Below are 26,400 nucleotides of genomic sequence, written 5' to 3' on the forward strand. Positions count from 1 at the left end.
TCACCGGTCTGTAGACTCAGAGGGGCTCTTAGATAGGGGAGCAGTCATATATTTTCTGCCTCTTGGCAGCATGGTGAGGAGGGAGGAGGAAGAGGTGAGGGAGGCAGGGGAACCCTCCCTCATCACTGAATATGGCGGGGTGGGGGGACAGGAGAGAGGGGGGAGAAGAGGGAACATGTCAAAGATGACAACATTCATCCAGCTCCATTAGAGTTGTATATAACAACAACAATTCTACTAATTGTGTTTCAAATGATCAAAACTGAGAATGTCTCCTTCAGTCACCTGATCTGACCTTGACTTCTTAACTTGACCTCTGTGTCACAAAACCCATAACAGGGACAAAACCTCACACTGTAGTTATAGCGCAATGGCGCATTCATTCAGTGTGTGAGAAATGCTCAATGTTCTCACACTGCAGGCACACGCACCTGGCCCCCATTAAACTTTAACACATTATCAGAGAGGAGGAGGGAGGAAGGGAGAAGGTATACCTAACTTACTAGGCAGGAGAGATGAAGGAGAAGAGGAGGAGGATGTTGATGAATGGAGATAGTAGAGGAGAGGAGGAATGGCAAACTTACTGTGTGGGAGAGATTTGGACTTTAACATCGCCACATTCTTCTCCAGAGGCCTCTGAGGACAGGATAATCAAATCAAGATTTATTAGTAGCACTTACTTAGTAGTTCATTATCAGTACATCTAATAGCCTTCTCTAATTTGCACATGAGATTGACTTATCAGTATGGGGGTGGTCCCGATAAATCTGTAGTTTATCATATGCAGTGGCGACGCGTCATTCAGGGCAGGTGGGGCATGTTATTTTGCCATTAATATGTGTCACATATCAGTTTGCAAACAATATAAAAAATGAAATAATAATTGTGTTAATAAAGCCGCACACAAACTAGGTGTCTTTTTTGCTTTCATGGGTAAGGCAGCTCCAAAATGCTGGTGTTTCAGCCTAGCTCAGTGCTTTCTGTGCTGGTGGGGCAGCCAGTGGAAAATACAGAGCGTAGGGGTTGGTAAAGGAAGAACCCCATGAAATGGACAAAAATGAATGGCATCTATTGGCTTTGGGCCAACCATACACACAATCGCAAATACCACTCAATTGGATGGTGGTCAAAAACATATTGCAAGATGAACATGTCAAATGCCAGGTGTTATAAACCAAAAATACAAAAGCTGGCGAGCGCACTGCGCCGTAGGATTTCATATATGAAATGGTCAGAAAGTCAGGTCTCAAACGTGAAATCTTCAAAATTTAAAAAATACATTTTACCTCGTAAAAAGTGTGTTTTGGACCATTTTTTAAAAATGTTTTCAATTTTTTTCCTTTTTCTACGTCTTCCCTAAGGTGTCTACAGCCTTTAGACGTAGTTTCACGCCTTTATGTTGAAGAATGAGCGTAAACGAGCACATTGCGTAAGTGGCCAGCTGATGGCTCTCAGAGTGATTCTTGCGTAAAAGAGAGGTAGCCATTTTTCCTCCCGGTCCTACTGAAAAGCCAACTGTCCCGGTTGATATATTATCGAATAGATATTTGAAAAACACCTTGAGGATTGATTATAAAAAATGTTTGCCATGTTTCTGTCGATATTATGGATATAATTTGGATTTTTTTTTCGCCGTTGTCGTGACCGCTATTTCTGGTGGATTTCTGAACATAACGTGACAAACAAACAGAGGTATTTTGGGTATAAAAATAATCTTTATGGAACAAAAGGAACATTTGCTGTCTAACTGGGAGTCTCGTCAGTGAAAACATCCAAAGATCATTAAAGGTAAATGGTTAATTTGACTGCTTTTCTGATTTTCGTGACCAAGCTTCCTGCTGCTAGCTGGACATAATGCTATGTTAGGCTATCGATAAACTTACACAGACGCTTGTCTTGCTATCGCTGTAAAGCATAATTTCAAAATCTGAGACGACAGGGTGATTAACAAAAGGCTAAGCTGTGTTTCGCTATATTTCACTTGTGATTTCATGAATATGAATATTTTCTAGTAAGATTATTTGACCGTTGCACTATGCTAATTAGTGTAGTTGCTGACAATTCTCCCGGATCCGGGATGGGTAGTTCCAAGAGGTTGAAAGTTAATTTGTGGAATTTCTTTCCTTCTTAATGCATTAAAGTTCCTTCAAGTGCAGTCGCAAAAACCATTGCAGCCCAAATAAGTGCTTCACAGAGATCAAGTAACAGACACATCTCAACATCAACTGTTCAGATGAAACTGTGTGATTCAGGCCTTCGTGGCCGAATTGCTGCAAAGAAACCACTACGAAAGAACACCAATAATAAGAAGAGACTTGCTTGGGCCAAGAAATACGAGCAATGGTCTGTAATTCTTGTTAATCTAACTGCACTGTCCAATTTAAAGTAGCTATTACAGTGAAAGAATACCATGCTATTGTTTGAGGAGAGTGCATAATTAAGAACATGAAAAGGTATGACACAATTTTGAACAGAAATGCAGTGGTTCATTGGATCAGTCTAAACCGTTGCACATACACCGATGCCATTTGGTGGCCAAAATCTAAATTGCCCCTGGCTGGAATCATACATTATGGCCTTTCTCTTGCATTTCAAAGATGGTACAAAAAAATACAAAATAACGTTTTTTTTTCTTTGTATTATCTTTTACCAGATCTACTGTGTTCTATTCTTCTACATTCCTTTCAAATTTCCATAAACTTCAAAGTTTCCTTTCAAATGGTACCAAGAATATGCATATCTTTGCTTCCAGGGTCTTAGACTTGGGTATGTCATTTTAGGCGAACATTTGAAAAAAGGGGCTAATCCTTTAAGAGGTTTTAAGCAAATCAGCCATATCAGCTATGTTTTTTTAAAGGCAGTAAATAAGGCTGAATGAACTGTTGCCCTGCTAGACAAGGCTTCGCTGATAGCCAGGTGTAGCAGTGGTAAGTTGGGACTGCTGTTTGGACAGCTCTATGCAGGCCCTAACAGTTTGTTGGCACCGTTTCTCACCGTTATAGTGCAATTAATGTATTGTTTAGTGTTGTGTTGTGTAGTGGCTTTGCTGGCATGCATTTTTTGGTTTGCCACACCAAGATGTACATGCTAAAATCGACACTGGCGAGTACATTTACAAGACAAAGCTAGACTGGATGCCATGTATTCTCCCAGTTCAGCTATAGTGTGAATAGGATCCTAGCATAGGTCTCCATGTTCTTTATGACGCGTTCAAAACATGTCTGAAACTCGGAAATTGTAGTTTCCAAGGGTAAAAAAATCTATTTGAATGGCCCTCCAACTCTTAATTACAAATCGGAAACTCGGATAAGATCAGAGTACTCCCACTTCTCCGACATGTTGAACTCTGATATCGCCTACCAAGGAAATTACCGTTGATGACAAAATGTTTTCAGCAGTTAATTATAAACAACAAAATGTTATTCATCAAAAACATTTACATACATATGTTTTAGAACACTATAATTTGTTTGTTTGCGAGCATGTTAGCCGTAATTCTCGTTTATGGTTGAAGTAACTAGTCAGGTGTTAGTCAATTGTCATTCTCTCTGAATTCAAAGCACATGAACGCAAACAACTTGTTGCTCTGAATTTAGAAGTTGTATTTCTGAACACATGGCATGAATGTAGCATTAGTTCTCAGTGATATACAGTACTCATGGGGTCAAAGGTGAAAGAATATGTTCAGTAGGTGACCCATACCTTCCCACAGGCTGCAGTCGAGTCACGACAGCCCTTATGGACACTCAGAGAGCAGTCTAGGGAGGAAGTGACATTTTATGACTTTCACTCAGTATGTTAATTGTCACAGTAATCAGATACTAGTGCTCAGCAGAGCTAATTGTGCACAGAGTTTGACCAAACTATCCTCCATGTTAGCATTAAAGATTTGATTAAAAAAATTATAATTAGCAATCTTAATTAAGGGATTGGAATTGCTATCAAATTGCCTTGTTATTAGACATGGCCAAAGACCTGAGCAATAGTCCCCTACAGGGAATAGAGAGCGACAAAAAGTACAGTACTCACTGGTACACTGCAGAAACTCTTTCCCAGGGAAAGGCTTGTCACAGGCCACATATACAGACAGCCCAGAGGGTCCTGAGGGAGAGACTGGCACAAACTGGTGTACGTTAGTTGCTCCTGTCTTCTCCTTTCCAGTCTTCTCTTTTCCCTCCTTCACCTGCAGTGCAGAAAGCCCCAGAGAAGCCAAAGCCATGGGTGGGGGGTGTTTTAGTGAGGAAGAGAGAACTTGAGAGAGAGATTAAGGCACAGTCAGATGTTGCTATTACCTGCTACTGTTGTGTAGACAGTGACATATTCTATTGCACAGTAATATGTAGAGTTGAAGTCGGAAGTTTAAATACCCTTAGGTTGGAGTCATTAAAATTCCTTTTTCAACCACTCCAGGAATTTCATATGAATAAACTCTGGTTTTGGCAAGTCGGTTAGGACATCTACTTTGTGCATGACACAAGTCATTTTTCCATCAATTGTTTACAGACAGATTATTTCACATAATTAAGTGTGGGTTCTCTGGTGTACAATAAGATGGTTAGATGTCGTAAAACTCTTTCCACAGTCCTCACAGCTAAAAGGTTTATTTCCTGTGTGTGTTCTCTGGTGTGATACCAGGTTGCCTGACTGTATCACAATTCCAGTGGGTCAGAAGTTTACATACACTAAGTTGACTGTGCCTTTAAACAGCTTGGAAAATTCTAGAAGATGATGTCATGGCTTTAGAAGCTTCTGATAGGCTAATTTACATTATTTCAGTCAATTGGAGATGTACCTGTGGATGTACTTCAAGGCCTACCTTCAAACTCAGTGCCTCTTTGCTTGGCATCATGGGAAAATCAAAAGAAATCAGCCATGACCTCAGAAAAATAATTGTAGACCTCCACAAGTCTGGTTCATCCTTGGGAACAATTTCCAAACACCTGAAGGTACCACGTTCATCTGTACAAACAATAGTACGCAAGTATAAACACCATGGGACTACACAGCTGTCATACCACTCAGGAAGGAGAAGTGTTCTGTCTCCTAGAGATGAACGTACTTGGGTGCGAAAAGTGCAAATCAATCCAAGAACAACAGCAAAGGACCTTGTGGAGATGCTGGAGGAAACAGGTACAAAGGTATCTATATCCAAAGTAAAACAAGTCCTATATCGACATAACCTGAAAGGCCACTCAGCAAGGAGGAAGCCACTGCTCCAAAACCGCCATAAAAAAAAGCCAGACTACGGTTTGCAGCTGCACATGGGGATCTTACTTTTTAGAGAAATGTCCTCTGGTCTGATGAAACAAAAATAGAACTGTTTGGTGACAATGACCATTGTTATGTTTGGAGGAAAAAGGGGGAGGCTTGCAAGCCCAAGAACACCATCCCAAACGTGAAGCACGGAGGTGGCAGCATCATGTTGTGGGGGTGCTTTGCTGCAGGAGGGACTGGTGCACTTCACAAAATAGATGGCATCATGAGAGGGGAAAATGACATGGATATATTGAAGCAACATCTCATTACATCACTCAGGAAGTTAAAGCTTGGTTGCAAATGGGTCTTCCAAATGGACAATGACCCCAATGCATACTTCTAAAGTTGTGGCAGAATGGCTTAAGGACAACAAAGTCAAGGTATTGGAGTGGCCATCACAAAGCCCTGACCTCAGTCCCATAGAACATTTGTGGGCAGAACTGAAAAAGTTTGAGCGAGGAAGGAGCAACGAGACCTACAAACCTGACTCAGTTACACCAGCTCTGCCAAAATTCACCCAACTTATTGTGGCAAGGCTACCCGGAATGTTTGACCCAAGTGAAACAATTTAAAGACAATGCTACCAAATACTAATTGAGTGTATGTAAACTTCTGACCAACTGGGAATGCGATGAAAGAAATAAAAGCTGAAATAAATCATGCTCGACTATTGTTCTGACATTTCACATTCTTAAAATAAAGTGGAGATCCTAACTGACCTAAAACAGGGAATATTTACTCGGATTAAATGTCAGGAATTGTGAAAAACTGAGTTTAATTGTATTTGGCCAAAGTGTATGTAAACTTCCGACTTCAACTGTATGTATAGCTAAGTTATTGTTTGTCATTGTATTCCTCGTGTTATTATTTTTCTATTTTTTCTCTTTCTCTCTGCATTGTCGGAAGGGCCCTTAAGTACGCATTTCACTGTTAGTCTACACCTGTTGTTCAGGAAGCATGCAACAAATAAAAGTTTATTGGATTTTTGTGTTCTTTTCAGTGTACATGGGTATATTACTGATTGAGTATAATGGGATGTGTTTTGGATCCCGGCCCTGCGCTGGGGGTCTGTAGATTATTTTAGAGGATGTTTTCATTGTGTCCTGTTACTAAGATGTATGGAAAGGGAATTTTCCCTTCCCCGAGCAAAGGCACCATTCCCAAACAATGGCTCCCAGCAGAATAGTAATCCTGACAGAGGTGTTTAAAGGTTTGTGTGGGAGAGTCCAACAGGTCCAGTAGCACGTCTAGTGTGGATTATCTTAAACTTTTAACCCAAGAACTGGATTTTGCTGTAGTACTACAGTATATTTTGTTGTAACTTGGAGAATAACCAACAGAGTGTTTGTTGTCTATCTCACTTGGGTGTACGTAGGTTGAATTTGCCCCTAGATGCTGATCTTGGGTCATTCTTGCATTTCTGCTATTTATGGTTAAGGTTATGATTGGGGGAGGGGAAGCTGATCCTAGATCTGTAGCTAGGGGAAACTTCACCCCGGAGCTCTCACCTTGATCTTGTTACGTGGGCTGGACATCCTGCTCTTCAGGAAGCTGAAGGTTCTGCTGACTTTGTATTTCTCTGACTCAACTTTGGAGGGAATTATGTATTTATCCCACTCCTCGTCCTCAATCCTGTTTTTAGGAAAATAATTTCAGTATGACATTCCATAGTACAGTAAAGCTAGGTTTTAGCCTGGGTTACAGTCTGTTTCTGGCTTGACAGTGAGCCATGGAGTTGGCAAGAGCACACACAGATCTGGGACAAGGCTAGCTAGGTTTATCTCATTAATCTAGACCAGGAGTGGTCAACTCAAACACCTTAACACCTGAGTAAAACTATTCAGGGTGTAGAGATTGAAGACCATGATAAATTGATTGGCCTCCAGGATTGGCCACCCCTGGTCAAAAAGACCAGCACTCTTACTTGGAACATACTTGGAAATAACCCAACAGTTTAAATTATGCATCGATGCTATTCAAGGCATGACCTTGACACATAATGTCAGCTATTCATAACACTACTGGTAGGTAGAGTAGACATTCCAGGTGATAGGTATTCTGTTAGAGGCAGGAGGACAGTTAAGAGTACATGCAATGCAATACACAGTCTTTCCATGTCAAAGCAGAACTGAGCCATACTGATAACATCTGGTGTAACAGACTTCAAAGAAAAGGGCTGCCTCCCAAATCGCACCCTATTCCATATATAGTGCCTTACTTTTAGACAAAAGCCCGTTGGGATCTGGTCATTAAGTTGACTGAGAATGTGTTCCCAGTCAATTTACCTGGTAAAATAAGGGTAAAATGAAAAATAAATTAAAGTAGGGCACTACATAGGGAATAGGGTGCCATTTGAGGTTCCTTAACTATCCTGCCATTGGCTAGAATCATAGTTGACATCAGGGAGGAGCTCCACCTGTCTTCAGATGGACAAAGTAGCGATGAAGGGTTACTCCTCTCCCCTGTAACTAATGAGTTCTCAGTCAATTTACCTGGTAAAATAAGGTAAAATAAAGTAATATATAGATATAAAAAAAACTGTATGTATCGTGGCTAGTTAAGAAGTTGCGGTATGGTTCAGTTTTGTAAAGAGGTAGGTGTCATATTGAGTTATTAGATTAGTTTAAAAAAAATGAGATCGGGTGAACAAGACAGAGTAAGGTGAAGTTGCCACTAGACACTGATCATAGGTCAGTTTCGCCTTTACCCCACTAATGGTTAAGGTTAAGATTGGCTGAGGGTAATCTGATCCTAGATCTGTAACCAGTGGAAACTTCACCCAGGAGCATACCAGGCTTAGTCCAAGAAAATGGTGGCCAGGGTTAATGGGTTATTATAGGTGGGTCTTGCGCTACTCATGCGTGGCATGGGAGCCAGATTAGTGAAATGGGACATACTCTTTGAGGAACTCTGAGAGGGTGAGGTGTTGGAGTGATGATGACGAGCTGCCTTCGTCCTCAGCAGACTGGACCCTCTTACGGAAACCCACATCCCTATGGTGAAACACACTGAATGACTGAGTTCTGGAGGTCACTGCTTACCAGGTCTGTCTTGAACCCTTTTCCACAGATCTTGAAGCTACTGCACAGGCCTCATGCCCTGGTGGTCTAAGCACATGTACGCTAGGGTTGAATATTTTCCAGGTATTTTACAAATGTTCCATCCTGAGAATAAATCACCTTTCCCGGTATTTCCAGCCAAAACCATAACTGTCATTCTGAAGCATATTACATTTAAATATGTCTGGATTTGATTAGAGCATTGGTCACCAACCTTTTCTGAGTCATGATCACTTTGAGTACCGCTCAGATTTTTTAAACATGACTTAAAAAACATAAACCTATGCAATATTAATCTACTAAAAACAGTTCTATAGCAATAAGGATTGTGTGTCACATCAGTCATAATAACTGGACCAAAGCGCAGCGTGATCTGGGTTCCACATCTTTATTGCTATGTGAACCTCAAAGCAAAACGAAACAATAAACAAACAAAACTAAATGTGAAGCTACAAATATGCTCACAGGCAACTATACATAGTCAAGATCCCACAAAGCACAAAAGGGGAAATGGCTGCCTAAATATGATCCCCCATTCAGAGACAAGGATAAACATCTGCCTCTGATTGGGAATCATACCAGGCCAGCATAGATATATAATCACCTAGATGACCCACCTTAGTCACACCCCAACCTAACCAACATAGAGAATAACAGGCTCTCTATGGTCAGGGCGTGACATTGTGCAGTAGGCTATAAGCCCAATACATTATCACTATATATTGGCTATGATTGAACTGCCCTGCCAATGTTGTTCTCAGACCATTTTTAAATTACATTTCAAAATGTTAAGTATATGATCACACTGGTATGGATAATTTGTTGTATTACTTGTGAGGCACAGCTGAGTGAGCGTAATAATTTGCTTTTTAATTTTTTTTTACTGGACTGATGGCCTGCATCTGATGGGAGGGAGGGAGAGCGCAGCAGGGAGGCTGCCTCTCACCCGACTCACCGTCCCTCCTCTCTCCCTTCCTCCTCATCTCAGAAAAGGGGACACAGTCTTCCAGCTGTTGGTGAAACTCAAGTCGCATTGCATTATTTCTGCCACATGCACCAATTCATGTTGTTACTCGTATGACCAGAGAAAGTGAAATATTCCTTGATGTGAAAAAATAGACAAGGTGTTAATAATAACAACCCAAGCTTATTGAAACACTTTGCTCTACTCATTCATTGCAGCTGCAGAGCTGGTTGTAGCCTTAGTGAAAGTAGGGAGAACGTGCATTTTATGGCTTATAAAAGTGATGAACAAATTGTTGACAGTGCTGAATAACAACTTAAAAATGAACATATAAAAACAGCATATTTTTTGCTATATTAATTGAGTCTCTAGTCATGGTTTTAAATGTTTTTAAATCCTACAGTATCAAATTTGCTGTTCTTTTTACAGCCCATGGCGCAAGGAAACTGTGGAGAAACAGTGATCTTCGCTATCTGAATGACCAGCGGTAGGCCTATAGGTGCACTTGATTTGCTCTCTGGGCCTGCCAGGTATAACACAGATAGAAGAAAGAGACAGACATTTCACTAGAAATAAATGTGAAGCATCCAATTGGTATTTCCACTACCAAATATGGTGAATAGTGGAAGCCCAGTGGCCGGCACTGGGAGGAGATGGATTTTGGCTGACATTCTTCAAATTTTCTCATCAATGAAACATTCGATCTCCATACAGTTTTCTGTTTCCAAAACTATAATATGTACAAAACAGAGTGGACTGCATTGTAGACTTGACCTTTTCCAAAGTTTCAAAAAATTGTTTTTAGTTATTTCACACATACTCTTTACAGAGTAGTCCTTCCCTATCGAACATATGCAAATAAATGTTAGAATGCGCCAATAGGATCTCACTAGCTCGTGCTTGGCTCTGCCCACCGTGTTCTGCCCACTATGATTCCTTTGCTCTCATTGGAAACGAAAGGCTCTGGTCTATCTTGGGATAGTTAAACAAATATTTTGTTCTACCTTCAGACACATGAAATGGTTTAAAATGGGAACACTTTACCTCCTCGGCGCTAGGGCTGCTGAATCAAATGCACCTACTGCCAACAGCGCAAAAAATAATCATTAGGAACGCAAGGCTTTATCGTTGTTGTTTTTTACAGAAATGTTTGGTGATCAACTTTGAATGCCTTGTAGATTGAGCCACCAAAACAATAGTCACAAATTGCCATACCCCTTAATCCTGGTTGATGTGTCAACAATCATCTGCAAGTTAATAGCAGTCTGCAGTTCACACAGTAAGTAGGCTAATGGGAAGACAGGCAGCCTACTAAAGTAGATTGACCTAGTTAGCAAAGAAACAGTACTAGACAATAACAGATGAAGACAAAATGTATACGTATCACTCCTGGATATATCAGGAGTCGTCAAGCTATAGAATGAAGCACACTGAGATGGAGATGGAGGAAAAGAGGTGAAACCACTCCACCTCCAATAGAGCCACGGATTACAAAAACTGATTACACACCTGGATTGTGCAACATTTACCCATTATTATTTTCGAAATTCTTCAAGCTCTGTCAAATTGGTTGTTTAACATTGCTAGACAACCATTTGCAGGTCTTGCCATAGATTTCCAAGAAGATTTAAGTCAAAACTGTAACTTGCCCACTCAGGAACATTCACTGTCTTCTTGGAAAGCAACCCCAGTTATTGTCTTGCTGAAAGGGGAATTAATCTCCCCGTGTCTGGTGGAAAGCAGACAAAACCAGGTTATCCTCTAGGATTTTACCTGTGCTTAGCTCCATTCCATATCTTTTAAATCCTGAAGAACTCCGCTGTCCTTAACGATTACAAGCATACCCATAATATGATGCAGCCACCACTATCCTTGAAAATATGTGGAGTGGTACTCAGTAAAGTGTATTGGATTTACCCCAAACATAACACTTTCTATTCAGGACAAAAAGTGAATTGCTTTGCCACATTTTTTGCAGCATTACTTTAGTGCAGAGTTTATGAAACTCGGTCCTCGGGACCCCAAGGGAAGTACATTTTGGTAATTGCCCTTACACTACACAGCTTCAAATAATCAAATAATCATCAGCTTTGTAGTGTCAGGGCAAAAACCAAAACGTTGCTTTAGTGGCGTATTTCAATCAGGATGCATGTTTTGGAATATTTTTATTCTGTACAGGCTTTCTTCTTTTCACTGTCAATAGGTTAGTATTGTGGAGTAACAACAATGTTATCGCCAATCACAGCCATTAAACGTTGTTTTAGAGTCACCAGTTTTGAGAGCCTGCCGAGGCGTGGGAGCTCGACGAGCCGGCTGAGGTATGACTTGGGATGGGAGCCTGCTGAACCAACCGAGGTAAGAAAAACCTCTCGAGCCAGCCCAGGCATGGAAGTCTGACGAACCAGCTGAGGCACCCCCAGATTCCTTCGGCAGGGCACCCGGATCCAACGTTACCAACAAAAAAACTCCCTGATGCTTCCAATTATGGTGTCAGCATTCTGTAGGGACAGATGCTGGTAGACGAGAAGCAAGTACAGGGAGTGAACATTTAATATATAACCGACATGAAACAAAACAAGGACAGCGTCTGGACAAAGGGAACAAAAAAACAACATTCATGCTGACATGGGGATGAAACTGAGGAATAGACAGATATAGGGGAGGCAATCAATAAGTGATGGAATCCAGATGAGTCCAATGAAGCGCTGATATGCGTAATGATGGTGACAGGTGTGCGTAATGATGGGCCGTAATGAATGCCCATCCACGACCCATTTTCAATGCCCTGGCTGGGGGAAGGAGGTTCTCACCCAAGATTTGACGGTACATGGCCCCATCCATCATCCCTTTGATGCGGTGAAGTTGTCCTGTCCCCTTAGCAGAAAAACACCCTCAAAGCATAATGTTTCCACCTCCATGTTTGACGGTGGGGATGGTGTTCTTGGGGTCATAGGCAGCATTCCTCCTCCTCCAAACACGGCGAGTTGAGTTGATGCCAAATTCTGGTCTCATCTGACCACAACACTTTCACCCAGTTGTCCTCTGAATCATTCAGATGTTCATTGGAAAACTTCAGACGGGCATGTATATGTGCTTTCTTGAGCAGGGGGACCTTGCGGGCGCTGCAGGATTTCAGTCCTTCACGGCGTAGTTTGTTACCAATTGTTTTCTTGGTAATTATATTTCCAACTGCCATGAGATCATTGACAAGATCCTCCCCTCTAGTTCTGGGCTGATTCCTCACCGTTCTCATGATCATTGCAACTCCACAAGGTGAGATCTTGCATGGAGCCCCAGGCCGAGGGAGATTGACAGTTCTTTTGTGTTTCTTCCATTTGCGAATAATCACACCAACTGTTGTCACCTTCTCACCAAGCTGCTTGGCGATGGTCTTGTAGCCCATTCCAGCCTTGTGTAGGTCTACAATCTTGTCCCTGACATCCTTGGAGAGCTCTTTGGTCTTGGCCATGGTGGAGAGTTTGGAATCTGATTGATGGATTGCTTCTGTGGACAGGTGTCTTTTTTACAGGTAACAAACTGAGATTTGGAGCACTCCCTTTAAGAGTGTGCTCCTAATCTCAGCTCGTTACCTGTATAAAAGACACCTGGGAGCCAGAAATCTTTCTGATTGAGAAGGGGTCAAATACTTATTTCCCTCATTTAAATGCAAATCAATTTATAACATTTTTGACATGCGTTTTTCTGGATTTTTGTTGTTGTTATTCTGTCTCTCACTGTTCAAATAAACCTACCATTAAAATGATAGACTTATCATTTCTTTGTCAGTTGTTCTTTCCCCCCTCACTGTATATACAAATACTCATCAGTGGGAATAGGGGACAGGTGTGCGTGAAGCATAAACGTAACCACATGTAACAGATATATTTGCTTTAGTGTATGCATCAAAGGTCCCAATTCAAAGTTACACCTCACTTTTCTATTTTTCGAGTTATTACATAAAGAAGAAACCCAGCCCAGTCACGGACCAGGATGTCTTGCTCCCAGGCAGACTAAATAACTTTTTTTGCCCGCTTTGAGGACAATACAGTGCCACTGACACGGCCTGCAACGAAAACATGCGGTCTCTCCTTCACTGCAGCCGAGGTGAGTAAGACATTTAAACATGTTAACCCTCGCAAGGCTGCAGGCCCAGACGGCATCCCCAGCCGCGCCCTCAGAGCATGCGCAGACCAGCTGGCCGGTGTGTTTACGGACATATTCAATCAATCCCTATACCAGTCTGCTGTTCCCACATGCTTCAAGAGGGCCACCTTTGTTCCTGTTCCCAAGAAAGCTAAGGTAACTGAGCTAAACGACTACCGCCCGTAGCACTCACTTCCGTCATCATGAAGTGCTTTGAGAGACTAGTCAAGGACCATATCACCTCCACCCTACCTGACACCCTAGACCCACTCCAATTTGCTTACCGCCCAAATAGGTCCACAGACGATGCAATCTCAACCACACTGCACACTGCCTTAACCCACCTGGACAAGAGGAATACCTATGTGAGAATGCTGTTCATCGACTACAGCTCGGCATTGAACACCATAGTACCCTCCAAGCTCGTCATCAAGCTCGAGACCCTGGGTCTCGACCCCGCCCTGTGCAACTGGGTACTGGACTTCCTGACGGGCCGCCCCCAGGTGGTGAGGGTAGGCAACAACATCTCCTCCCCGCTGATCCTCAACACGGGGGCCCCACAAGGGTGCATTCTGAGCCCTCTCCTGTACTCCCTGTTCACCCACGACTGCGTGGCCACGCACGCCTCCAACTCAATCATCAAGTTTGCGGACGACACAACAGTGGTAGGCTTGATTACCAACAACGACGAGACGGCCTACAGGGAGGAGGTGATGGCCCTCGGAGTGTGGTGTCAGGAAAATAACCTCACACTCAACGTCAACAAAACTAAGGAGATGATTGTGGACTTCAGGAAACAGCAGAGGGAACACCCCCCTATCCACATCGATGGAACAGTAGTGGAGAGGGTAGCAAGTTTTAAGTTCCTCGGCATACACATCACAGACAAACTGAATTGGTCCACTCACACTGACAGCGTCGTGAAGAAGGCGCAGCAGCGCCTCTTCAACCTCAGGAGGCTGAAGAAATTCGGCTTGTCACCAAAAGCACTCACAAACTTCTACAGATGCACAATCGAGAGCATCCTGGCGGGCTGTATCACCGCCTGGTACGGCAACTGCTCCGCCCTCAACCGTAAGGCTCTCCAGAGGGTAGTGAGGTCTGCACAACGCACCACCGGGGGCAAGCTACCTGCCCTCCAGGACACCTACACCACCCGATGTTACAGGAAGGCCATAAAGATCATCAAGGACATCAACCACCCGAACCACTGCCTGTTCACCCCGCTATCATCCAGAAGGCGAGGTCAGTACAGGTGCATCAAAGCTGGGACCGAGAGACTGAAAAACAGCTTCTATCTCAAGGCCATCAGACTGTTAAACAGCCACCACTAACATTGAGTGGCTGCTGCCAACACACTGTCATTGACACTGACTCAACTCCAGCCACTTTAATAATGGGAATTGATGGGAAATGATGTAAATATATCACTAGCCACTTTAAACAATGCTACCTTATATAATGTTACTTACCCTACATTATTCATCTCATATGCATACGTATATACTGTACTCTACATCATCGACTGCATCCTTATGTAATACATGTATCACTAGCCACTTTAACTATGCCACTTTGTTTACTTTGTCTACATACTCATCTCATATGTATATACTGTACTCGATACCATCTACTGTATGCTGCTCTGTACCATCACTCATTCATATATCCTTATGTACATATTCTTTATCCCCTTACACTGTGTATAAGACAGTAGTTTTGGAATTGTTAGTTAGATTACTTGTTGGTTATCACTGCATTGTCGGAACTAGAAGCACAAGCATTTCGCTACACTCGCATTAACATCTGCTAACCATGTGTATGTGACAAATACAATTTGATTTGATTTGATTTGATTTAAAGCCAATCAGAATTCTGAAGAATGCCAACGTCATGTCGGAAAATGTTTTTCTGGGGTGTGATGTAATATAGAGGACCCGGCAAGCCAGCTTATTCCCTATAATATAAACTCCAACAAAAATACAGTAATTTACAATGTGTAACTTCAAATTAAACTAAATTGTATGACTACTGGTTTCAATTACATTTTCTTACAAGCAACTACTTCATGAATTTATTGTTACAAAACAACTTGCAAGGTTGCTAGCCAACTAGCCTGCTAACGTTTGCCCTACCAGCCTAGAGCCCAACTACTGCAGACCACACGACACAACACAACTAAAACATAACCACAGATCAAAAACAAAGAGAGAGCAGAGACATACAGATTTAAGGCTAGGGCCAATTCAATGACAACACTTTTAATAGAGCACAGGCCGAGTTATCAAAGTGAGGGGCTCACGAACGCTTCACCGGGCCTAGGGAGAGTCAGGGAAATCCGTTAACTAGCTATATAGTGAGAAAAATAGATTGATTCCAGATAGGGATGTGACGATACGAGTATCACGATATTTGTTCCATGGCAAAAATGAAAACATGAAGCAGACAAAACTTGTTCGCCCTTAAAATAAATGCTATATGTAAAATATTGTGTGCTACAGCTAGGAAAATAAATAAATGCGATTTTGGATGACAACATAATGATGTTTGTTTCCAACATTAGGGCTGTTTTCTTAATAAAGTTAAATCCGCTTTGCTCAGTCAGCTAGCGTGCAGCACTAAGCCAAGGTTGAAAAAGTTACAAAACTACCGTAGCCTTTTTCACAGAGAACAATGGCGAAAAATACAAATAAATAAAAGGAGAACCGATGAGGACTCCTAGTACAATTAGAGCAAGCAGATATGATTTTCTCCTTCGTTTTGATCCTAAGGCAAAAAGGCACCAGAGCGGGTTCCCACAAGATAATACCGAGCATGAGGTGTGAAGAGCATGAGGTGTGGCTAACATTAGCTAGCTTGAGTTAGCTACTGAGCAAGCATATGAAGTCAGTAACCCAGAGTAGATCCTCCACATGATGTTGAGAAATAGCGCATTGTGGGTATTTTAGAAGATATACGGAAATAAGTTAATAAATATGTAATAACCCAAAAACATTATGTTTGTACTTATAAGTAACCAGATTGTGACTACAACTTACTAAGTATAAGTTACTAAGTCTTTGACCACACACTGGTGAGGTAAAACTAGAAATGCTTCCTACCCTTTAAAGCAACAATATTTGGGTGATAGGGTGTTTTAACTTTGCAGCTGCAGTTCCCTTTACAATTATTTTACATGTAAATGGCATGTTATAGAAGGGTCTAGACACCTTTATTATGATTCACTTCCTCATCCAACATGAACAAAGGCTCGAAAAACACCCTAATAACGCCCTTTTAGAAATGACAAAGCTCTCAGTATAGTGATGGAGTTCCTTAGATGTTGTGCTTGTTTCATTCCGAACTATATCTGCAATGTTATATTCCATTTTGTGCGACTCAAGCCATTTCCCCTATACAGCTGTGCAGGCCGGGTGTGTCCGTATACAACATCTAAAGACCTGCATCACTATACTGAGGGTTTTGCCATTTCTAAAATTATGTACTTTAGTGTTTTTGGAGCCTTTGTTCATGGTTTTTCAAGATATTCAATGCATTTCTATGGGCTACAGCAATAAAGGCCTAATTCAAAATCAAATGGCTAAATTATTAATTTTATGACCATCTTAAAACAATACCATAAGTTACTGTACCTTAGTACATAAAATGGATAAAATAGTTTTTCCCCATCAATCTACACACAATACCCCAAAATGACAGAGCAAAAACAGGTTGCATAGTTTGCATATGTACACTATTGTTCAAAAGTTCGGGGTCACTTAGAAATGTCCTTGTTTTTGAAAGAAAAGCACATTTTTTGTTCATTAAAATAACATCAAATTCAATTGAAATACAGTGTAGACATTATTCATGTGTAAATGACTATTGTAGCTGGAAACAGCAGATTTTCTATGGAATATCTACATAGGCGTACAGAGGCCCATTATCAGCAACCATCACTCCTGTGTTCCAATGGCACGTTGTGTTAGCTAATCCAAGATTATCATTTTAAAAGGCTAATTGACCATAAGAAAACCCTTTTGCAATCATGTTAGCACATCTGAAAACTGTTGTTCTAATTTTAAACAAGTAATAAAACTGTCCTTCTTTAGACTAGCTGAGTATCTGGAGCATCAGCATTTGTGGGTTCGATTACAGGTTCAAAATGGCCAGATACAAAGTACTGGGGCATGGGATCTATTGGGGCAGTAAGCAAATTGAAGTGGGTTTTGGGTGGCAGGTAAGGTAGAGGTTATATGATCCTTGACTAGTCTCTCAAAGCACTTCGTGATCACAGAGGTGGGTGCTACGGGGCGATAGTCATTAAGTTCGGTTACCTTTGCCTTCTTGGCTACAGGAACAATGGTGGCCATCTTGAAGCATGTGGGGACAGCAGACTGGGATAGGGAGAGATTAAACATGCAAGTAAACACACCAGTCAGCTGGTCTGTGCATGCTCTGAGAACGCGGCTAGGGATGCTGTCTGGGTCAGCAGCCTTGCGAGGGTTAACATGTTTAAATGTTTTACTCACGTCAGCCACAGACAAGGAGAGCCCACAGTCCTTGGTAGCGGGCCGCGTCGGTGGCACTGTGTTATCCTCAAACCGTGTGAAGAATGTGTTTAGCCTGTCCGAAAACGAAGACGTTGTTCTTGGCGATGTGACTGGTTTTCCTTTTGTAGTCCATGATTGTCTGTCGTCCCTGCCACATACGTCTTTTGTCTGAGCCGTTGAATTGCGACTCCACTTTCTCTATACTGACGTTTAGCTTGTTTGATTGCCTTGCGGAGTGAATAACTACACTGTTTATATTCTGCCATATTCCACATCACCTTGCCATGGTTAAATGCGGTGAATGCTACCATCTATTCACGGTTTCTGGTTAGGGTAGGTTTTGATAGTCACAGTGGGTACTACATCTCCTATATACTTCCTTATAAACTCAGTCACCATATCCGTGTACGCACCTACATTATTTTCGCAAGCTACCCGGAACATATCCCAGCGCACATGATCAAAACAATCCTGAAGTATGGATTCCGATTGGTCAGACCAGCTTTGAATAGTTCTTAGCACGGGTACTTCCTGTTTGAGTTTCTGCCTATAGGAAGCGAGGAGCAAGATGGAGTCGTGGTCAGATTTGCCGAAAGGAGGGCGGGGGAGGGCCTTGTAAGCATTCCGGAGTATGAATAGCAATGGTCGAGAGTCTTAGCAGCGCAAGTAGTACAGTCGGTATATTGATAGACTTCGGCAGCCTAGTACTCAAATTTGCTTTGTTAAAATCCCCAGATACAACAAATGCAGCCTCTGGATATGTGGTTTCCAGTTTGCATAATGTCCAGTGAAGTTCTTTGAGGGCGGTCGTGGTATCGGCTTGATGGGGGATGTAAATGGCCGTGGAAATGACGGTGGAGAATTCTCTTGGGAGATAATATGGTCGGCATTTGATTGTAAGGTATTCGAGGTCGGGTGTACAAAAGGACTTGAGTTCTTAGAATTACACCATGAGTCGCTAATTATGAAACACACCCCTCCGCCCTTCTGCTTCCTGAAGAGATATTTATTCCTGTCTGAGCGATGTACTGAGAATCCTGCTGGCTTTACCAACTCCGACAGAGTATCCCGAGAGAGCCATGTATCCGTGAAACAAAGTATATTACATGCCCCGATGTCTCTCTAGAAAGAAATCCTTTCTCTCAGCTCATCTACTTTATTATCCAAAGACTGAACATTAGCGAGTAATATACTCCTAAGTCGAACAAGCAGGCCACCTCAAGTGACTCCTCCGCCTGCAATATTTTGGGTCGGCCTCTGGAATAAGTTAAATTGCTCTGGGGAGAGTGAACTAAGGATCTGCTCCAGGGAACGTCATTATTCCTGGTCGTAATGCTGGTCGTTCTGGTGAGTTACCGCTGCTCTAATAGCCAAGAGTTCTTCCCGGCTGTACATAATAACACAAAACATTTCCTGAGCAAATAATGTAAAAAAAAAAATACTGCAAAGTTTCCTTAGAGCTCTGTTGGCACCATCCCTTTTACTGAGCTGCGTAAAGACAGACTGACAGGGGTGAGACAATTAATTATAATTTGTCTTACTGTTCTTTTGTTGTTTGCAGGTGCTCTATCCTTCTGACCCTATGCAGCCAGGTCCCATCTACTTTTTAACTCCTCGCAAGTGCGGCTTGTTTGATGTCTGCTGGGAAGGAATACCACAACAAGTCAACAACTTGATTTATGAAGGCACGTCATGGTGTTGTGAAGGACAGCACTGTCACAGGGGTCCCCATCCCATAGCTGGTTGGATTGGAGGATGGTACGGTGCTGGTGGAAAGCTACGGCTGGCAACAACACCTGACTCAATACTTCAGGCCGCTGCCACAGATCAACCAGTACCGGCAATAATTTTCATTGCATCGTATGAGGTTATTCTTCTTATATAAACTTGGGAGCTGAATTGATGTTTTGCAAGGTTGTAATGTCTTCAGATTTGTTGTTATTCCCTGTTTTACATCTTCGATTCTCTGGAACCTGGTGATGTTGTCGCCAAGGAGTGTTCGTACTCAGTCTGGACGAGGTTTCAGCTGCTGCCCAATGCTGACATTCTTCCTCCCATAGATGTTCAGCCTGTACAAGCACCACCTGGACTGGACACACCTAGGAGTTTTGCGCCAAAAAAGCTATGGACATCACATGCCCTAAACCAAAGTCAAGGGCAGGACATTAACAGGCTCTGTTAATATAGATTCCCTTGTTCATGCGTGGTTCGGACGGACCAGTCATCAGTACAATCTGCATTGCCTCTATTCAAATGAATCTCTCCTAACACACGCCATACGTTGCTGCTACTAATTTTTTAAAATCCTGATGCTCAGCCACTTTACCCCTGATTTTATGAATGTAACTACCTCGTCTATCACTGATATTGTTATTGATATTGTTCTTGTACATACTGCATATTATTTTATTTATATTGATACCATCTATTTCATATATTGCTACTATGCAAGTAACCATTTGGCTGAACAGTTTACACCTTCTGTAGAGACCCATCCACTTAGCAAGACTTGCATATTGGCAATAATATGGACATCATCCGTCTGTGTTAAAATGGAATACCATTTTAGAATGTCGATGTTGTAGAGACGGAGTAAGACTGTCTGTGTATTAACTGAGATAATGTATGTAGTTTAACTAGCTATACCATCATCCCATATGCTCTCTGTGCTGTTAGCAATGCATTAATGTTTCTTCAACGAGACGTTATGAGACGTTAGTGAGATGAACTGAGACTCAAGTATGAGTCATCATGAATGATTTAAAAAAGAAAAACACATGGAAAAGACTCTTTACAAACAATCTGATAATGTCACACAGATAAATAAAATATTATGGACAAGTAAATAATTACAAGTAAATCAACAACTATATCTGTTTCAAATGATGATGCATGTTGTTATTGTATTAGTATCACTTCCAAAACTACAGCATTCAAAAAGTTGTGTATGAGTTCAGATGTTTAGGAAAGCCCTGTTTGTGGTGTCTGTGTGTGTGTTGTATTTGGGGTTATTTTGAGGTTGTAATCCGAGTTTATTCTGACCCGTGGGCCATGTAACAGGGAAGTATGTCACATCCTGCCCAGCCAGTCACTGACCACAGGGCTAAACTAGAGAGGCAACTAAGACCGTGTTACACACACACACACAGGCACACGCACAAATGCGCACACACACACACACAAACAAGCACGCATGCATACACACACTAGAGAGGTGGGGCATTGCAAAGACTCTAAAATAAATACAGTAGAATGAAAGATTGTCCATACCTCTTCTCTCTGGGTGTCTCAGTCAAGTTGAAGTCTCTATGCTCTGGAAGGGTAACAATGAATGACAGTAATGTGAGTAACAAGGAAAGTGAGACTCACCAGGAGTCCCCATCAACTAATAAACACCAGAAGCAGAGTTAATTTATACGTCACAAATGGCACCCTATTTCCCATATAGTGCATTACTTTTGACCAGGGCAGATAATACTCTAAGTAGTGCACTGAAATGTATTGAAGATCACATTCATAAATGGCAAAACAGACAGTCAAAATATAAATCATAAGGAATAAGGTTTTGAAGTGTCTGTCCTACATCTAGGGGATATAAGAAGCTCAGGAAATATTTGTGTTTTGGACACATATTTAACCCCCTTTTTTGATGCTACAAACCTACAGTTGAAGTCGGAAGTTTAGCCAAATTCAATTAAACTCCGTTTTTCCCTTACATTTAATCCTAGTAAAGATTCCCTGATTAATGTCAGTTATGATCACCACTTTATTTTAAGAATGTGAAATGTCAGAATAATATTAGAGAGAATGATTTATTTCAGCTTTTATTCCTTTTATCACATTTCCAGTCAGTCAGAAGTTTACATACACTCAATTAGTATTTGGTAGCATTGCCATTACATTGTTTAACTTGGGTCAAACGTTTTGGGTAGCCTTGCACAAGCTTCCCACAATAAGTTGGGTGAATTTTGGCCCATTCCTCCTGACAGAGCTGGTGTAACTGAGTCAGGTTTGTAGGCCTCCTTGCTCGCACACACTTTTTCAGTTCTGCCTCGCATGTTCTATGGGACTGAGGTCAGGGCTTTGTGATGGCCACTCCAATACCTTGACTTTGTTGTCCTTAAGCCACTTTGCCACAACTTTGGAAGTATGCTTGGGGTCATTGTCCATTTGGAAGACCCATTTGCAACCAAGCTTTAACTTCCTGACTGATGGAATGAGATGTTGCTTTCATATATCCACATAGATGGCATCATGAGGCAGTAAAACTATTTTGTGAAGTGCACCAGTCCCTTCTGCAGCAAAGCACCCCCAAAACATGATGCTGCCACCCCTGTGCTTCACGGTTGGGATGGTGGTCTTCGGTTTGCAAGCCTCCACCTTTTCCTCCAAACATATCAATGGTCATTATGGCCAAACAGTTCTATTTTTGTTTCATCAGACCAGAGGACATTTCTCCAAAAAGTACGATCTTCGTCCCCATGTGCAGTTGCAAACCGTAGTCTGGCTTTTTCATGGCGGTTTTGGAGCAGTGGCTTCTTCCTTGCTGAGCGGCCTTTCAAGTTATGTCGATATAGGACTCGTTTTACTGTGGATATCGATACTTTTGTACCTGATTCCTCCAGAATCTTCACAAGGTTCTTTGCTGTTGTTCTGGGATTGATTTGCACTTTTTGCACCAAAGTATGTTCATCTCTAGGAAACAGAACAAGTCTCCTTCCTGAGTGGTATGAAGGCTGCGTTGTCCCGTGGTGTTTATACTTGCGTACTATTGTTTGTACAGATGAACGTGATACCTTCAGGCATTTGGAAATTGCTCCCAAGGCTAAACCAGACTTGTGGAGGTCTTGGGTGATTACTTTTCATTTTCCCAGGATGTCAAGCAAAGAGGCACTGAGTTTGAAGGTAGGCCTTGAAATACATCCACAGGTACACCTCCAATTGACTCAAATGACGTCAATTAGCCTATCAGACGCTTCTAAAGCCATGACATAATTTTCTTGAATTTTCCTAGCTGTTTAAAGGCACAGTCAACTTAGTGTATGTAAACTTCTGACCCACTGGAATTGTGATACAGTGAATTATAAGTGAAATAATCTGTCTGTAAACAATTGTTGGAAAAATGACTTGTGTCATGCACAAAGTAGATGTTCTAAACGACTTGCCAAAACTATAGTTTGTTAACAAGAAATGTGTGGAGTGGATGAAAAACGAGTTTTAATGACTCCAACCTAAGTGTATGTGAACTTCCGACTTCAACTGTACCTTCATACTTCCATAATGTTTTATTAACCGGTAGCTGGTTACCGTCAGACGAGTCCAGTGACACTTGTGGGGGTCGTAGAACAAAACGGAGAACACGATCGTGTTTGTGAGAAATTCATATTTTTAAAGAGATGAGACGTTTTTGTGATATTCGGGATCTCATGTTCTTAAACACCACTGTAGCTCGGCCACCTTCCACCGCAGATGCGGAAGGCCGACATAGGCGGATGCAGTGGATTTAGACCAGTCCATGCAAAAATATATATCTATAGCTTAATAAAGTGATGGATTTTGATGGGGATTTTTTAATTTTGTTACTTAGATTGACACAAACATTGACAGTTTGAGTATGTCATCTGTGAAGAAAAAGGTCAACATTAGGGCTACAAATACAATCACACATCTGTCTATGTTAAACTTTGGCAGGCGAGTGTGTTGTGCACTTCCATTGACCTGTCAAAAGTAGTGCACTATATAGGGAACAGGGTGCCATTTGGGAGGTAAACTAGGACATCTATAAAGCCCCAGGTCCAGCAGACCCCTACAGAGTGAGAAGAAACACACACAGGAAAGAGCTGCTGAGGAAGAACAGGTCACAGAAAGAGAGAACAGGAGGAGAAAAAGGTAACAGACAAACGGTAGCAATTCCAAAACATTTCCCCATGAGAGAAACAAAACCATCTCCCCATAAAGAACCAAAAGCATTTCCACGAAACAAAACCAAACCAACCCTCAAAGAGAATTACTGTCAAGCCTCAAGGTACAAAACACATGTACTGCATACCAAATGGCAACCTATTCCCTATATAGTACAGTAGTATAAACCAGTGCCCTATGCTAAATAGGAATAGGGTACCATTTGGGACAAGCCCATGTTCATTTCATATCCTGTTATCATTGTATTAGACTGGCCTCAAGTTAATGTGAGATTTATATTCAAAATAGGATTCTGATAGGACCATGCACTTTGTAACCATAGCTACACTCCCACCATAGCCTGGGCACCAGTCTAGTTCCTGTTTCAGCCAGTTTGTCTTGATATGATAATGATGTTGTTAAGACTGCTGAATGTAGAAGTCAGGCACCCAGGCTACATCACTGCAACAATAGTGACGATATGGTCAGCCCCATACATCAGCAAGCGCAACCATAGATTCATAGACTGCTGAATATAGAAGTCAGGCACCCAGGCTACATCACTGCAACAATAGTGACGATATGGTCAGCCCCATACATCAGCAAGCGCAACCATAGATTCATATAGCAGAACTCGGGGGACCGGTGTTTCAAAAAGGGCTGTTCAAGACTGTACTTACTAACTGGGTTGAGGAGAGAGTTTAGAGAGAGAGAGAGAGAGAGCCTGAAGAAGGGAGCAGCCACTGCTGCTGAATGCACTGAGTAGGAGTTACACACACACAGCGAGTGTTCACTGTGTTGACCCCAGGTCCTGAAGAGCTACGGAGAGAACCCAGCTGCAACTTATCCTAAACAGGCTTCTGTCTGACAAATGGCGGATGGCCCTGGGAAGAGAGAAGTCAGGGGTCAGGGGTTAAAGGTGACTGACCTTCTGTCAGGTCAGAGATCGCTGCATCTCGGGTGAACAGGGGGCGTGAAAGCTGGGTCTTGGGGGAGGAGTAGGAGTAAGAGCGCAGACGAAGCTGTGGGTCTGACTGATCCTGAGCGAAACACACAAGAAACATAGATTATTAGGGAAGGGAGTATCACTAAAATTAGAGAAAATAAGTGATGCTTTCAGCCACATTTAACCAGTAACCGAATGTGGGGACAACTATAACAGCACAATACAATCACACCTTGGCAGGTGAGTGTGTGCAGTCTGAGTGTATATCTGTGAAGTAACTTGGCAGGTGTGTACGTGGAGTCGGGGTGTATGTGTGTGAAATACCTTGGAAGGTGTGTGTGAATTGTTAGAGTGTGTACGGTTGGTTCAGGGATTTTGGCCCACTCCTATACTTCTCCAGATCCTTCAGGTTTCAGGGCTCCTTTTCTTTAGGTTAACAAACTTCTTACGGAGTGCAACGAGTTGTCAAAGGAGTCCCTCTCGTCCCCAGAGATAGTATGCAGGTCGGAGCGTTGCCAGGGAGATGAGAAGTTGGGGAGGGAGGGGGGAGTCTGGCACAGGGTGGCCTCCTCCCAACTGTCACACTCTACTGGTTCCAGACTGGAACTGAGAGAGAAAGAATATATATATATATACACACACACACACATATACATACACACAGTGGGGAGAACAAGTATTTGATACACTGCCGATTTTGCAGGTTTTCCTACTTAATCTTAAACTGTAATTTTTATCATAGGTACACTTCAACTGTGAGAGACGGAATCTAAAACAAAAATCCAGAAAAATCACATTGTATGATTTTTAAGTAATTAATTTGCATTTTATTGCATATTGCATTAGGTCTTTCGTAAAAGAAGCTGAAACCACAAGTCCTTGGATGCAGAATGATTGCACTGTTCAGTGTCTGCTCACCTCGGCATCTTGACCAAAGAGAATGGTTCATTGTGACTTCCTGTGACTTTCATCCCTACTGCTGTTACAGCTACTGTGCTGGATACAGTAATGGACCAGAAAGCTTATTTTACATTTAAGTTAGTTTTGGTTTTTGATTGACACCTTTAGAGGAATTACATTGTAAAATACATTAACATGGAGATCTTTGAGACCCCAGTAAGTATGCAACAGTAACATATTATGAAACCCCCAAAAATATTTTGGGTCGGCTTTTGACCTTACTTAACTATAACTAACCAAGCATGGTAGAGCAGAGCGCGGGTGTTTGGGTGTGGTACTTACCTCAGTACACAGGTCTTCTCAGGCTGACTGGTTCCTCTGTGACTGAGCCCAGAGGAGAGGGAGACGGACGGCTGTATCCTCCCCCTATTTCCACCACCAGAGAAAGGAAAGGGGTAGGCCAAGGGAGAGGAAGGAAGGGGGAAGGCCTGGTCCCTGTGAGGAGCCATGGAGCCAGGGAGACTTCCAAAGAAGGAGTCCCAGGCAGGGTTGTTCCTCTGTGGTACAGAGCTCACCTCTTCCTCCACTGAAGAACGGTACTTTATATCCAGGTCATCCACCTGAGCAGGGGCACAGGTGAGAGGTCAGTGTCTGGGACAAAAGCAGTCCAATCCCTGGTTATGGCTGGTTATGACAGCT

The 26,400-nt window shown here is 42.2% G+C and overlaps 2 protein-coding genes across 2 annotated transcripts in view; both read right to left on the reverse strand.

Annotated features, from left to right (window-relative positions):
- The window catches only part of LOC115112507 (rho guanine nucleotide exchange factor 28-like), a gene marked incomplete at its 5' end in the record, with an annotated part of 45,128 nt that extends 19,961 nt beyond the window's left edge, over nucleotides 1–25,167 (reverse strand). Inside the window, 9 exons of the mRNA XM_065011150.1 lie at nucleotides 5–125; nucleotides 585–636; nucleotides 3,703–3,758; nucleotides 4,030–4,183; nucleotides 6,765–6,888; nucleotides 8,154–8,249; nucleotides 21,225–21,267; nucleotides 24,784–24,895; nucleotides 25,126–25,167. Coding sequence (XP_064867222.1) covers nucleotides 5–125; nucleotides 585–636; nucleotides 3,703–3,758; nucleotides 4,030–4,183; nucleotides 6,765–6,888; nucleotides 8,154–8,249; nucleotides 21,225–21,267; nucleotides 24,784–24,895; nucleotides 25,126–25,167 — 800 coding nt within the window. The remainder of the gene's footprint in view (nucleotides 1–4; nucleotides 126–584; nucleotides 637–3,702; nucleotides 3,759–4,029; nucleotides 4,184–6,764; nucleotides 6,889–8,153; nucleotides 8,250–21,224; nucleotides 21,268–24,783; nucleotides 24,896–25,125) is intronic.
- Nucleotides 25,168–25,229: 62 nt separating this feature from the next.
- LOC135565117 (rho guanine nucleotide exchange factor 28-like) overlaps nucleotides 25,230–26,400 on the reverse strand; it is a 32,621-nt gene continuing 31,450 nt past the window's right edge. Inside the window, exons 3-4 of the mRNA XM_065011151.1 lie at nucleotides 26,044–26,321; nucleotides 25,230–25,407 (exon numbers count right to left, since the gene is read on the reverse strand). Coding sequence (XP_064867223.1) covers nucleotides 25,230–25,407; nucleotides 26,044–26,321 — 456 coding nt within the window. The remainder of the gene's footprint in view (nucleotides 25,408–26,043; nucleotides 26,322–26,400) is intronic.

This window comes from Oncorhynchus nerka, linkage group LG27 (genome assembly GCF_034236695.1).
Source record: "Oncorhynchus nerka isolate Pitt River linkage group LG27, Oner_Uvic_2.0, whole genome shotgun sequence".
Taxonomy (NCBI): Eukaryota; Metazoa; Chordata; class Actinopteri; order Salmoniformes; family Salmonidae; genus Oncorhynchus; species Oncorhynchus nerka.